At 45.4% G+C, this 12,511-nt stretch overlaps 1 protein-coding gene across 6 annotated transcripts in view; it reads right to left on the reverse strand.

Moving 5' to 3' along the window:
- Nucleotides 1-12,511, reverse strand: part of LOC106985630 (kelch-like protein 36) — a 102,532-nt gene that overhangs the window by 38,424 nt on the left and 51,597 nt on the right. For 4 of the 6 annotated variants that reach the window (XM_027076319.2, XM_053210882.1, XM_053210881.1 and 1 more), the window contains one exon: nt 503-571. The exons of the other annotated variants lie outside the window; for them this stretch is intronic. In XM_027076319.2, the coding sequence (XP_026932120.1) occupies nt 503-571 (69 nt within the window). The remainder of the gene's footprint in view (nt 1-502; nt 572-12,511) is intronic. 6 annotated transcript variants of the gene reach the window in all.

A 12,511-nucleotide genomic window follows, 5' to 3' on the forward strand; every position in this document is an offset into this window, starting at 1 on the left:
TCAACAACGGGCTACGGGTAGTTAAGTTGCGAGGAATCAAAAGTTATTGCGGATTTGCAACTGTGCTGGGGTCGGCACTCCCAATCCCCGTGCCGTTCAAGAGCCAACCGCAGTATGACTCGGTTTACCATTTAAACCACAGGAAACAATATGGTGCTACAGTCTGTTGACAACCACGTATGTAGTGAAAGGCGAAGACGACAGTCCGAAAACAATACCAATCCGGCAGAGTTGTTACTTCTGGGGAGGGAAGGCAGGAGGTGGGAACGGGTACAAGGGAGGCCACGACGCTATCTGTGACGTTTTGCTGTTTAATAAATACAGCAAAATATTAACAGTAGTCAAATCCGCTCGGTGGGTTTGGGCATTTCTTGTATTAGTCTCTGCGCTTTTCTGTACGTTGGATTTCCTTATCAACAAGCAAAATTAAAAACTCACAACTAAAACGTAACCATTAGTTATATCTATACACATATTCAAACAAAACACTGTTTTGTCTTACCTCAACTGAAGAGCGAGGAGTCACAAAGAACTGATTGAATTCATCAGGGCTAAAGTCTCCAAAAATATACTGGAAAAAAAAAAAGCCACCGATCACATAAAATATACAATTTATATTTTCAGGCAAGATGCTACAGACTATACCAATCCTATGAAATACGTAGGCCAGAACACCCAAGACCCTTTCTCAATTAAACGGATCAAGGGTCGGCAGAAAAGATTCCGAGGTGTGATTTTCCGATCACAAACAAGAAAATGCTCAGCCGTTTCCGCAAACTGTCAAAGAACACTCTGAAATTGATAAAGCCTATTCTGAAACAGGTCAACTGTGTGCACCACACTTATCCTGAAGGAAAACCTTCGGGATCACAAACCCTTCCAGGTGTTCTGTTTACCTGTCTGTCGACTCATGTCACTATCTCCATTTCAGCCCTCTCCGCCGCACATACTAACGAAAAGCAGAAAACGTGGTTCAAAAGGCAAGACAGGGAAATCCAAAACAAGAAAAATGCTAATGATCCTGATGAATGATATTTAAGATATATATGTGATTTTTTTATCCTGAAGTTTCATTTAAATATGATGCACAGACAAACGTATTTTTTAAAGTTTATTCATTTATTGTTTCTGTGAGAGAGAGAGAGCGAGCGAGCGAGCAAGAATGTGTGCTCACAAGTGGGGGAGGGGCAAAGACAGAGGGAGACACAGAGTCCAAAGCAGGCTCCAGGCTCTGGGCTGTCAGCATAGAGCCCAACACGGGCCTCGAACTCCTTACAAACTGTGAGATCATGACCTTAGCCGAAGTTGGATGCTTAACTGAATGAGCCACCCAGGTGCCCCAAAGTATTTTTTAATTTTTTATATTATTTTTATTATTGTAAACTTATTCATTTATCCTGAGAAACAGAGACGGTGAGAGTGGGGGAGGGGCAGAGACAGAGGGGGAGAGAATCCCAAGCAGGCTCCAAGCTACCAGCGCAGAGCACGACCAGGGTCCAAACTCACAAAACCACGAGATCGTGACCTGAGCCGAAAGCAAGAGGGAGACACTTCACCAACTAAGCCACCCAGGTGCCCCCAGATAAACATATTATTGAACAGGTACAAGCCTATTTGTGAACTCCTGCTTCACAGAGTTCGGAATGTGACTTTCTGAAATAACAACTGGTTTACCTGCATGGAGGCAAGTTGGGCAAGTACCTAGCAGTTCATATTCTCCCCGAAGCTTCTAAAAATAAGTCACTGAAAAGAATCAGTATGACCAGATTTCTACAACAGAGAACACTCACTGCATTATTCATTCATATAATCAACAATTATTTAGAGCCTACTAACTGCCAAGCACGATGATCGGTTGCTGGGGATAAAAATGGTAAGCAGAGGGGCACCCGGGTGGCTCAGTCACCTGAGCGTGCAACTCTTGACTTCGCCTTGGATCACGATCCCAGGGTGGGGGGATTGAGCCCTACCTGGGCTCCACACTGAGTATGGAGCCCTGCCTGAGGTTCTCCCTCCCTCCCTCCCTCTCTCTCTCTCTTTCCCCCCACCCCCCCGCCCCTCCCCACTGCTTGTGCTCTCACACTCTCTAAAATAAAGGAAAAAAAAAAAAGAAAATGGTAAGCAGAGTTAGGGCTCCTCTGCTCTAATGGAGCTCAATAACCTACAGGGAAATTTACAAGCATGTAATCAAAAGTAACCAGTAACTACATATTACAGATGTGGATAATGCCCAGTCTTATTGTAAATGTAGATAAATGCCAATTAACTCTCACAGCCTGTTAGTAAGAATGCACCAATACTTTTCAGGAAAATATTTCTGGAGGGCTCTCTGGCAATAGCTACCAAAACTGTAAATATATATAAAAAAAACAAGAACAGCTTCACACAATACTTCCATATACTTGCAAAAATCCACAAAGAAATTGTGTGTTGACGCTAATGGTGAAAATAAGCAGTCTCGAAACAATTTAAAAATAATCACCTGCGATACTTTCATTCTGAACTTAGACCTTCTTATCATTTCCCACACTGAGGAAAAGCCTGTATTAACTTCAGTCTGGTGTAATACCACGCAATGGAAGGAAAAGGTATCTTTCAGTGAAAAGGAAGCGGGAGAAACGGTGGGGAGGGGAAGCAGGGTGTAATGAAATGACAGCGCTGGCTGGTATTCCCACTACAGACAGAGATCGTAAAGTCTAGATATAAATAAACCTCAAAATGTGCTCAGGAGGGAATGAAAAGACAAGCCAAACTAAGAGAAAACATTTCCAACAATACCAAATGCTGACAAGGATTTGGAACGACTGGGACTTTCTACATGGCCGACACAAATGAAGAATGGCACAGCCACTCTGGAAAAGAGCCAGGCAGTTTCTTATAAAATTACTTACCATCAGACCCAGCAATCCCATGCCTCCTCACTCACCCAAGAGAAATGGAAACCTATGTCCACAAAAACAAAAAACAAACAAACAAACAAACAAAACCCTGTAGGCTGACGTTTATAGCAGCCCTATTCAAAACTGGAAACAACCCAGGGGCGCCTGGGTGGCTCAGTTGGTTGAGTGACTGACTCAGGTCATGATCTCGCAGTTTGGGAGTTCGAGCCCCGCATCTGGTTCTGTACTGACAGCTCGGAGCCTGGAGCCTGCTTCAGATTCTGTGTCTCCCCCTCTCTCTACCCCTCCCCTGCTCACGCTCTGTGTCTCTCTGTCTCTCAATAATAAATAAACATTAAAAAAAAATTTTTTTTTTAAAAACTGGAAACAACCCAAACGTCCATCAAGAGGCGAACGTGGTACGTCTATAAAATGAAACGCTACTCAATGGCCCTCAAAAGCATCATGCTAAGCAAAAGAAGTCTGACTTAAAAAGCTACATGTGGTATGATTACACTTGTGTAACATTCTAGGGCAAAACTGTAAGGAGAGAAAAAAGCTCAGTGGCCGTGTCAAGGGCTGGGGAAGGACTGATTACAAAGAAGCACAAGGGAACTTTTGGGAGTGATGAAATATTCGCGGCGGAAGCCTGTTGGAAAAACAGTAACCCTCCTAATTGCCAAGGAAACACACAACCCACTAAAACACTAATGACTTCAGGGGCACCTGGGTGGCTCAGTGGGTCGAGCGTCTGACTTCAGCTCGGGTCATGATCCTGCGATTCATGTGTTCAAGCCCCGCTTCGGATTCTGTGTCACCCTCTCTCTCTGCCCCTCCTCAGCTTGTGCTCGCGCGCGCTCTCTCGCTCTCTCTCTCTCTCAAAAACATGTAAAAAGATTTAAAAAAACAACACTAATGACTTCAGTCCCCATACAAGGAATGGACAACAAATATTCACAGGACATGTGAGGACAAAAATGAAGAGAATTACTTTTAAAAATGAGTCAGTCGGTACAGGGGCACCTGCCTGGCTCAGTCACGATCTCATGGTGTGTGGGATCAAGCCCCGCATCGGGCCTTGCACTGACAGTGCAGAGCTTGCTTGGGATTCCTCTCTCTGCCCACCCTGCCTCTCGGGCGCTCTCTCTCACCATAAATAAACTTAGAAAAGAAAAACCTCTGAGTCACACTTTCTAAGCACCCATTCTTATTGTCGTTCACATACAATGTGAAGTGTTCACAAGAGAGATACGGGTAGTGCAGGAGGAGAATTAAATCTCCAGATGATTTCATAATATCGTGTCAATAAAGGGGGTGGGGGGGGGCGGGCACGTAATTCCTGGTGGCACCTGCAGGTACCACATCCCCACAGCCGGTGGCTGGAAGTAGCCTCACCATCAACCTAGGCAATGCTCAGAAAGATGCCAAGGAAAACTTTTCTCTTGTGTCATTTTCAATTTTACCATTTTTACTGCTTTCTTCATTTTTAAAGTATGATCTGAAAAACTTTCCAACAGATTTTAAATGCGTTTTTATTACCATTTCATGCCCATAGTTTCTCCAAAGATATGTGCCTTCAATCTCATCACAAGACTAATGGGAAAAATGAGGAAAAGCTTGATGTGCAGGTGGGGAGGAGTCTCCAGGATACTGTTAAATGAACAAAACGCTCTTTGGGCACAAAAAGGAAGAAAAGCTGGAGCTACGTAGTACAGTGGCACCAGATTCCTAGCTTGTCTCTTGCAAGAATTCTTAGTTCTGAACCATAGAAATACCTAATTTACTTAAAAAATTACTTGCAAAAAGTCAATGTAAACAACCGAAATCACTGCCCAACTATTCAAAGACACCCACTCTGCACAACAGTTACAAGCCCTGTGCTCCTCTCAAGGTCTCAATGACAACAGATTAGGACTTGAAACGCTTAATCCAAAAAAGCCATCCTAAGCAACTGCTAACTATCAACTACACAAGGCCAAAGTATCACTTACCGCTCAACAGACGGCTAGCGGGAGCTGTGGTCAACTCCAACGTGATTCCCTCAACACTGGCACACGTGTATCCGAAAACAACTCGGTCCACTCGCTCCTCTTGCCACAATCAGGCCAGACCGATCTTCAATCTTTCAAACGCATGAGTTTCCAAACACGAGCAGTTACACCCCACTAATACAAGAAATAGTCGTTTCAATTCTGCGACTGAGATGACGGAGGGATTGCTAAGAGGCTGGCACCAAGAAGAGTGAGCGTTTCTGCAAGGTGCTCACCACCCCGAGGAGTCTGGTTAGGATTTCTATTTCCTACAGAATGAGTATTCCCCATATGTTCATGGCAGATAAACCGCCTGAGTCTTCTTCCTATGTGTCTGTACACACACGGCTTATATTTAACCAGAAATCCAAATATAAGGAAGTAACCGCAGATGTAGGAAGGCCTGAGAGTTGGGGGATTCATTCTCACAGGGCGGCCAAGGTCAAGCCCCTGAGGTGTCAGGCAAGGGAAGGCTTAATAAAGGCAATTTCCCACCTTCACGGTGCATGCAAGAAAAAGGACAACTCCTTTCTAGGCAAAATAACTAACTACCGCCTCTTTGGGAACCCTCTTTGGGAACCACGCAAACAATCATTTGGAATGATGTAAGAAAATACCCCCCATAAACTCTGAGGCTGTGACATCATTTCAGGGTTTAACAAAATCAACTGTATCACCCAAAACTGACTACAGGAAGCATTACCACGAATAAGCATTTTATTATCCACATTGTTCCAAAAAGGCAAATAAGAGTGTTGCTTATAAAATAAAATTTAGCTTAAATAAATTTATTAGGAGCAAAAAAAGGAATTTTTTAATGTCCTGATAAAAAACTACAAAAGCAAAGGCCAAGTATCTATTCAAACCCCGGTGAGTGGACATAAATCACACGGCCCTGCATTTTACTGACAACATTATTGAACTAAAATTATACCTAAGGGCTCAGGCAACAGTGTTGGGACACTGAGGAGGGGAACCAAACTGCCATTAAGTGTTCAGGTTCTACCATCTGCTTCTCCAAAAGCCTTCTTAATTTTCCATCACAAAATATTTCAGGTGTTTGGCAAAATGAAGAACGTGACCAAAAAGAGAGGGGCGGGACTGTGTTCTTCAAAAATTCAATGTTACGAAGGCTGTAGAAAAAAGCTCCAGATTACAGAAGCTACAGACACCCGCCAACTACAGGCAACACCCGGCCCCAGACAGGATCCTGTCCCGGACGGGAGACGCTCTAAAGGAGATTCTTAGGTCAACTGACAAAATTAGAATACGGACGGCAGGTTACAAAAAGTATTGTCTCAATGTAAATTTATGAACGCGGGAACTGTCCAGCTGTGGTTATGTAAGGGAATATTCCCATTCTTAGGAAATACCTTCAAGCATATGCAAGGTAAAAGATCGTGGCGTGTGTAATCTCTCAAATCTCAGAGGGTGGATGACAAAATGTCTATCTGCACATGCACATGTTAAGTGAGTGAGTTTGGGAATATGTCTGTGGAGAGAGAACTCGGGCACACACATAAATGACTATGCAAAGGGGGTTAAAGCTTTTATTTTTTTTTAAGTGAGAGAGAGAGAAAGACAGAGACGGCAGCGGGGGGTGGGGAAGGGAAGGGCAGAGGGAGACAGAATCTTAAGCAGGCTCCACATAGGGCTCAATCCCATGACCCTGGGATCATGACCTGAGTCGAAATCAAGGGTTAATGCTCAAGTGATGAGCCACGCAGGCGCCCCCAAAGGGTCGATCTGGGTAAAGGAGTAAATGGGGGTTCTTTGTACCGTTCTTATTTTTGCAACTTCTGTAAATATGAAATTATTCCCAAATAAAGAGATTTAATTTAAAAGTCAAAGCTGAAAACACTCATTTGTGAGACTAACCTTTAACCCCTCTCTTTATGTGAGTATGAAACATTCTCCTTCCTCTGGAGAAGTATTAATAAATACATTCTAAAGTCTTTTTAGGGAAAAAATATTGTAGGAGTCTGGGTTAAAAAAAAAAAAAGGGAAATATGGAGCTCCTGGGTGGTTCAGGCAGTTGAGCACCCGACTTCAGCTGAGGTCATGAACTTGCGGTTCATGAGTTCGAGCCCCACGTCGGGCTCTGTGCTGACAGCTCAGAGCCTGGAGCCTGCTTCGGATTCTGTGTCTCCCTCTCCCTCTATTCCTCCCCGGCTCACACTCTGTCTCTCTCTGTCTCTTTCTCTCTCTCAAAAATAAAGATTAAAAAAAATTATAAAAAAGAAATAGGACTCTGCCTGATTTCATAGGATTTATAAGTTAGTGGGGAAGAAAAAGCCACTGACCGCATGAATTAGTTCTGTCCTGTAAGAAAGAGCAGAAAAAAATACAACAGGACAATTGAGTCTGCATGAAGAAGAAACAGTAGGAGTAAGTGCATTCTTTCTTGCATTTCCAAAGCCGGGCACAGGGCCCAGCACAGACAGATGCTCAGTCAATGGATTCAGTGAGGACAGAACAAAAGAAGGTGCCTGAAGGCCCTCTGTTGGCCCACCTGCACTACAGAAATGTTTACATTGCCATTAATAATTTTACTCTCTCAGCAGCTGTAGCAGACTCTATAAAGCAAAGTTGGAAACTCCCTCTAGGTTTTCAGCAACCCCCACCCAAGGTGGATGAATAATGGGAGTCGCGAGAAGGAACAGGAAAGCAACCATCGAAGGCTCCCTTCCCAGCTGCCATGATGCCCACGGGAAAGGCCCGCGGTCAGGGGCATGCCCCAGGGGCTTCTGGGCTCCCCAAGCCCCTTCTCCAGGAAGTAAGCCTGTCAGGTGCAGAGGCTCTCGCCCACGACCAGGGACGCAGCTGACTTCTCCTCATTTCCAACTAATTCCAGCTCAGGCTTTCAGAACTCCCACTGTTCACATGTTTGATTATTTTCTGATCCTTTCTAGAAAGGACATGATAACAACAACAAGAACAACAACAACAACAACAAAGACGTAGGAAGTGCTTCCGGAAAACAGGGCAAACCCACAACACAGGACGGAGACCCGGCCCCTGGCTGAAGCACAGCCCCTGGGCTCGGCTGCTCTGGGTTTCACCTTCTGGAGACCCGATCTGGCCCCTGCAGGGAGGGCCTGGCTCTGTGAACGCTGAAGAAGGGGCCAGGCAAACCTGGAAACACCACGTTCACACTAAAGGAAAAAACAAAGACGCGATGTCACCCCAGGAAGGTGAGAAGGAAAGATGCTGGTCGTCTCCTGCACCGCGTCCGCGACCTGCACAGACCGCGGGAAGCCACACACCGGAGGCACGGGGACTCCCACCCCAGCGCGGCACTAGGGGGCGCTGGAGCACCGCGTGCTGCGCCTTCAGTCCCGTTTTCAAAATCTCATCTCTAAAAGCACGAATACAGAGGGTGTCACCAAAGCAACGTTCCGCCTTCAGAAGGAAATAGAAGATCAGCCTCTGAGAGAAAAAATAAAGCTACGAGGCAGCGATCGATGAGCACCCTGCCGCGTGTGCACGGTACTCGGTTTCCCAAGGCAGTGAGACACCGGCGAGCGAGCTCCCAGAACCACCGCCAGCCGACGGGCATCAAGCCAAGCCTCGCCGGGTGAGAGGACAGAACCAGGCACAGCTACCAAGAGGCCGAGAGACACAACGTCTTCTCCTCCCTCAGCATCCAACCCAGCAAGGCTGAATTTGGGAGAGAGGAGGAAAGACGAAGGACTAACAAACTCGTTCGTTTCGAGAGTGACGAAGTCTGAATGTCCTCTCTAGTGGACGTGAGGGGGTGCTGGACTGGGCAAGTGGGAGCGTTCTGCCAGCTCCGAAGGCATCTCCTGGATGTAACAAGGACAAAGCGGCAGGGGTGTGGAAATGTCCCCAGGCTAACCCATGCGACCACATGGATGAACCCTGAAAACCATGCTGAGTAGAAGTCAGGCACGAAGGGCCAACGTGCTGTATGATTCCACTCCTGTGAAACGTCTCGAAGAGGCAAATCTCTAGAGACAGAAAGCAGACTGTGATCGCCAAGGGTTCAGGGGAACGGGAAATGAGAAGTCGCTGCTAATGGATCCGGGCTTTCCTTCTGGAGTGGTGAAATGCTCTGACATGGCCTGTGCTGATGGTTGCACAACTCCAGGAACACACCAAAAACCGCTGAAATGTACTCGTATTGAAATGGGTGAATTCTATGGGATGTGAATTAGATCTGAACAAAGTAAAAAAGAACGTCAGTGCCTGCCTAAAAAAGTCTAATTTCTTCACTAAACTCTACTGATCAGGCCTGCTAGGTGACGGATGCTCAGTGACAGCTACCGAACAGTCACAGCGCACTTTCAACTCTACAGAGTGGTGTGCAGAGAGGACACTGTTCAGGCAGTCGAGGCACAACGGGAATTTCGCTGACTTAACTATAAGCGCTGAGCACCAACTATCTACACAGAGCTGTGTCAGATCAGAATACACTGAGTAAGACAGACACAGGGTTCAGGACAGCACCACATTTACAGTTCTGTCACAGCACAAGTGAACTGCAAGCTGCACTGAGAGCTACAGAGGGCAAAAGCAGACAAAGAGGGAGGCAGAGAAGGGCTTGCTGCCCAAAGCACTGGGCTGGAGCAGAACCCTGCTTTACCTTCTTGGGGCCGAGGGATCCCGAGAAGGGGACAAAAGGACAAACTGTTACAAAGCCACTCCCATGGGCGGTGCCCTCTTCTTAGGATTCTAGCATCCAAATGCTGCAATATCGTGTCAGTTTCCCAGGGTTTGTGTGTTTCACGTGACTACTGAAGTCCATGAGAAGATCACCGCGCACCTTCCAAAGCAGGATCTGTGACGGGCTGGCTGCGTGTTCCTTCAGAGCTTTCCTGGAGATTCTGAGCTAAAACTTGTTCCCACCAAATCTGTTTCCAAAATTAGAAAATATGATTCATCTAACAGAAATCCATTTCGTACCAACTTCCCAGTCCTACATCTGCATTAGGTACTTTACACAATGGCAGTTAAATTTTAACTTACTTTGCTCTAAACTAATACTAAACAGCAAGATAAAAGAGCCCTCATTACACAATAACTTCTATCTAGAATTTTTATCGCATGGAAGAAAGCTGATAAATTATTAGGGAGTGAATTTAGCTCCAGTAGAAAAATTCAAGATTCCACCATTTTCATTTTCATTGCCATCACCTAGCTGCTAATCTAGGGAGGAAGGAACAGGGTTGGTGGGGAGACACAACACAGGGAGGAAGACAGAACAGAGAAGAAAAGGGAAACCAAGCAAAACACCAACAAACACGACACCATAACAGCGGTGCTCCCTCTGCTGGGGCCAAGGGTGAGTGCGGACAGGCTGCAGGGAGGGGAGGTCCGGGGAGCCACTGCAACGGTAGAGAGTGCCTTAACTGTTGACGTGATCACATAAGTGGGCACATTTGTTGAGACTCAGCATGTATACTTTAAATGGGTGACATTCCCTGCACATAAATTATGCCCCCATAAAGGTTTTTTTTTTTTTTAATGAACAGGAGCCAAGTTAAATTCATCTGCGTATTGCCGGCAGTCAATGCAGTACTTGGCATACAGTAGGTGCTCAAAAAAGCTTTGCTGAACAAATCATTTCAAGAAGAGGAAGAAGAGATCCCCACTCTCCCACCCCAATTATAAGTTCTTGGGATAAGGAATGACACCCTCTCCAACCTCCACAACAACAGGAAACTTCCCACATGTCAGTGCCACCAAATCACCCCATTTGCGCTGACTGGTTTTTATTCTTCGGTTTTTAAGATCACAAGAGATGTTCCAGCCAGAAGCACAATTTTCACGTTTAAATATAATCTTTAGGGGGGCGGCGTCTGGGTGACTCAGGCGGTTGAGCATCCAACTTTTGATTTCAGCTCAGGTCATGATCTCACGGTTTCTGGGTTCAAGCCCCATGTCAGGCTCTGCACTGACAGCACAGAGCCTGCTTGGGATCCCCCCACACACATACAAAAGAAATACACACACACACACACTTTAAATGTAATCTTTAGGGATACCTAGATGGTTTAGTCAGTTGAGCAGACTCTTGGTTTCAGCTCAGGACATGATCTCACAGTTCACGGGATCAAGTCCCACGGTGGGCCCTGCACTGTCAGCAAGGAGCCTGCTTGGGATTCCCTCTCCCCCTCTATCTCTGCCCCTCGCCAGCTCACTCGCCCTCTCTCTTTCAAAATAAATAAACCTTAAAAACTAAATAAACACAATCTTTAAATATAACCAAGATATAACCTTTCATTTTTAAATATATATTTAAACATAATCAAGACAATCTGAATTAAGCTTTACAGAAAACTTATTAAGAGCATACTTGTTTTGGCCTAGAGGAAAATCATTCACAATCACCACATGGTCGCCCAGACTAAAGAAAAATCGACTTTCACATTTTAAATCTAGAAGGGAAAAAGGGGGTAGAAAAAACCATGCGTGTGATTACAAAGTATCGGGGCAGGTCAACCTTTCAAAAATCCGTTTTCATTCCCTACCACCCCCCTACTATCCTCGCCTACCAAGAAAGTCACTTGTGTCCAGTGTGGAGAGGGCACTCTCCTAGTCTTTACTGTCCCCCTCTATTTTTGGCTTAAACTTTTTTTTTTTTTTTAAACATATTTTACTAAGAACCACCTATTTGCAGTCAGATCCACTTCTCGGTCATAAATATGACTCATGTTCTTGTGGATAAAAAATTCTTTCCTTTTAAACTGATGCACAAGAAAGTTAACGTAACTGAGAATACCAAGTGCTGGTGAGGCTGCGGAAGAAGGGGGATCCTCACGGTTGCTGGTGGAGATAGAAAATGACACAGCTACTTTGGAGAAGCTGGCAGTTTTCTACAAAACAAAACACACCGCTGACCACATGACCCAACAATCCCACTTCTAGGTATTTTACTCACAAAAGTGAAAATCTACGTCCACCAAAGACTTGCAGGTAAACGCAAATCTTCGTTTAGCTTCGTTCCTAACAAACACTGGAACAAAACCGTGCACCAAAAGGTGAAGAGACAGGGGCGCCTGGGGGGCTCAGTCGGTTAAGCGTCCGACTCTTGATCTCAGCTCAGGTCATGATGCCAGGGTCGTGGGATGGAGCCCCACATCGGGCTCCACCCTGAGCTGAGCGACGAGCCTGCTGTGGGTTCTTTCTCTCTCCCTCTCTCTGCCCTTCCCCTGCTCGCTCACTCTCTCTCTCAAAATAAACAAATAATTACATTAAAAAAAAAAAAAGAGGTAAAGAGAGGAACTGTGTTACTTCCATAATGAAATACTACTCAGCACTGAAAAGGAGAGGACTCTTACCCACAGTAAGGATGAATCTGAAAGTGCTGTGTAGAACGAAAGAAGCCAGAGAGAGGAGTACACTCCGTATAATTCCACAGAAACAAAATCCTACAAAAGGGGATATGCCCAGAGTGACAGAAAGCAGATCAGCAGTCACCCACTGTGGGGCAGAGACTCATGGCAAAGGGGCATGAGGGAACTTTTTGGACAACAGATTGATTGTGGTAACAGTTACCCTGGCATAGACGTGTCAAACCTCAATCTGAAAATTTAAAATCGGTACATTTATTCTATTAAATTATACCTCAAAATGGTT

Source organism: Acinonyx jubatus, chromosome E2 (genome assembly GCF_027475565.1).
Source record: "Acinonyx jubatus isolate Ajub_Pintada_27869175 chromosome E2, VMU_Ajub_asm_v1.0, whole genome shotgun sequence".
NCBI classification, from domain to species: Eukaryota; Metazoa; Chordata; class Mammalia; order Carnivora; family Felidae; genus Acinonyx; species Acinonyx jubatus.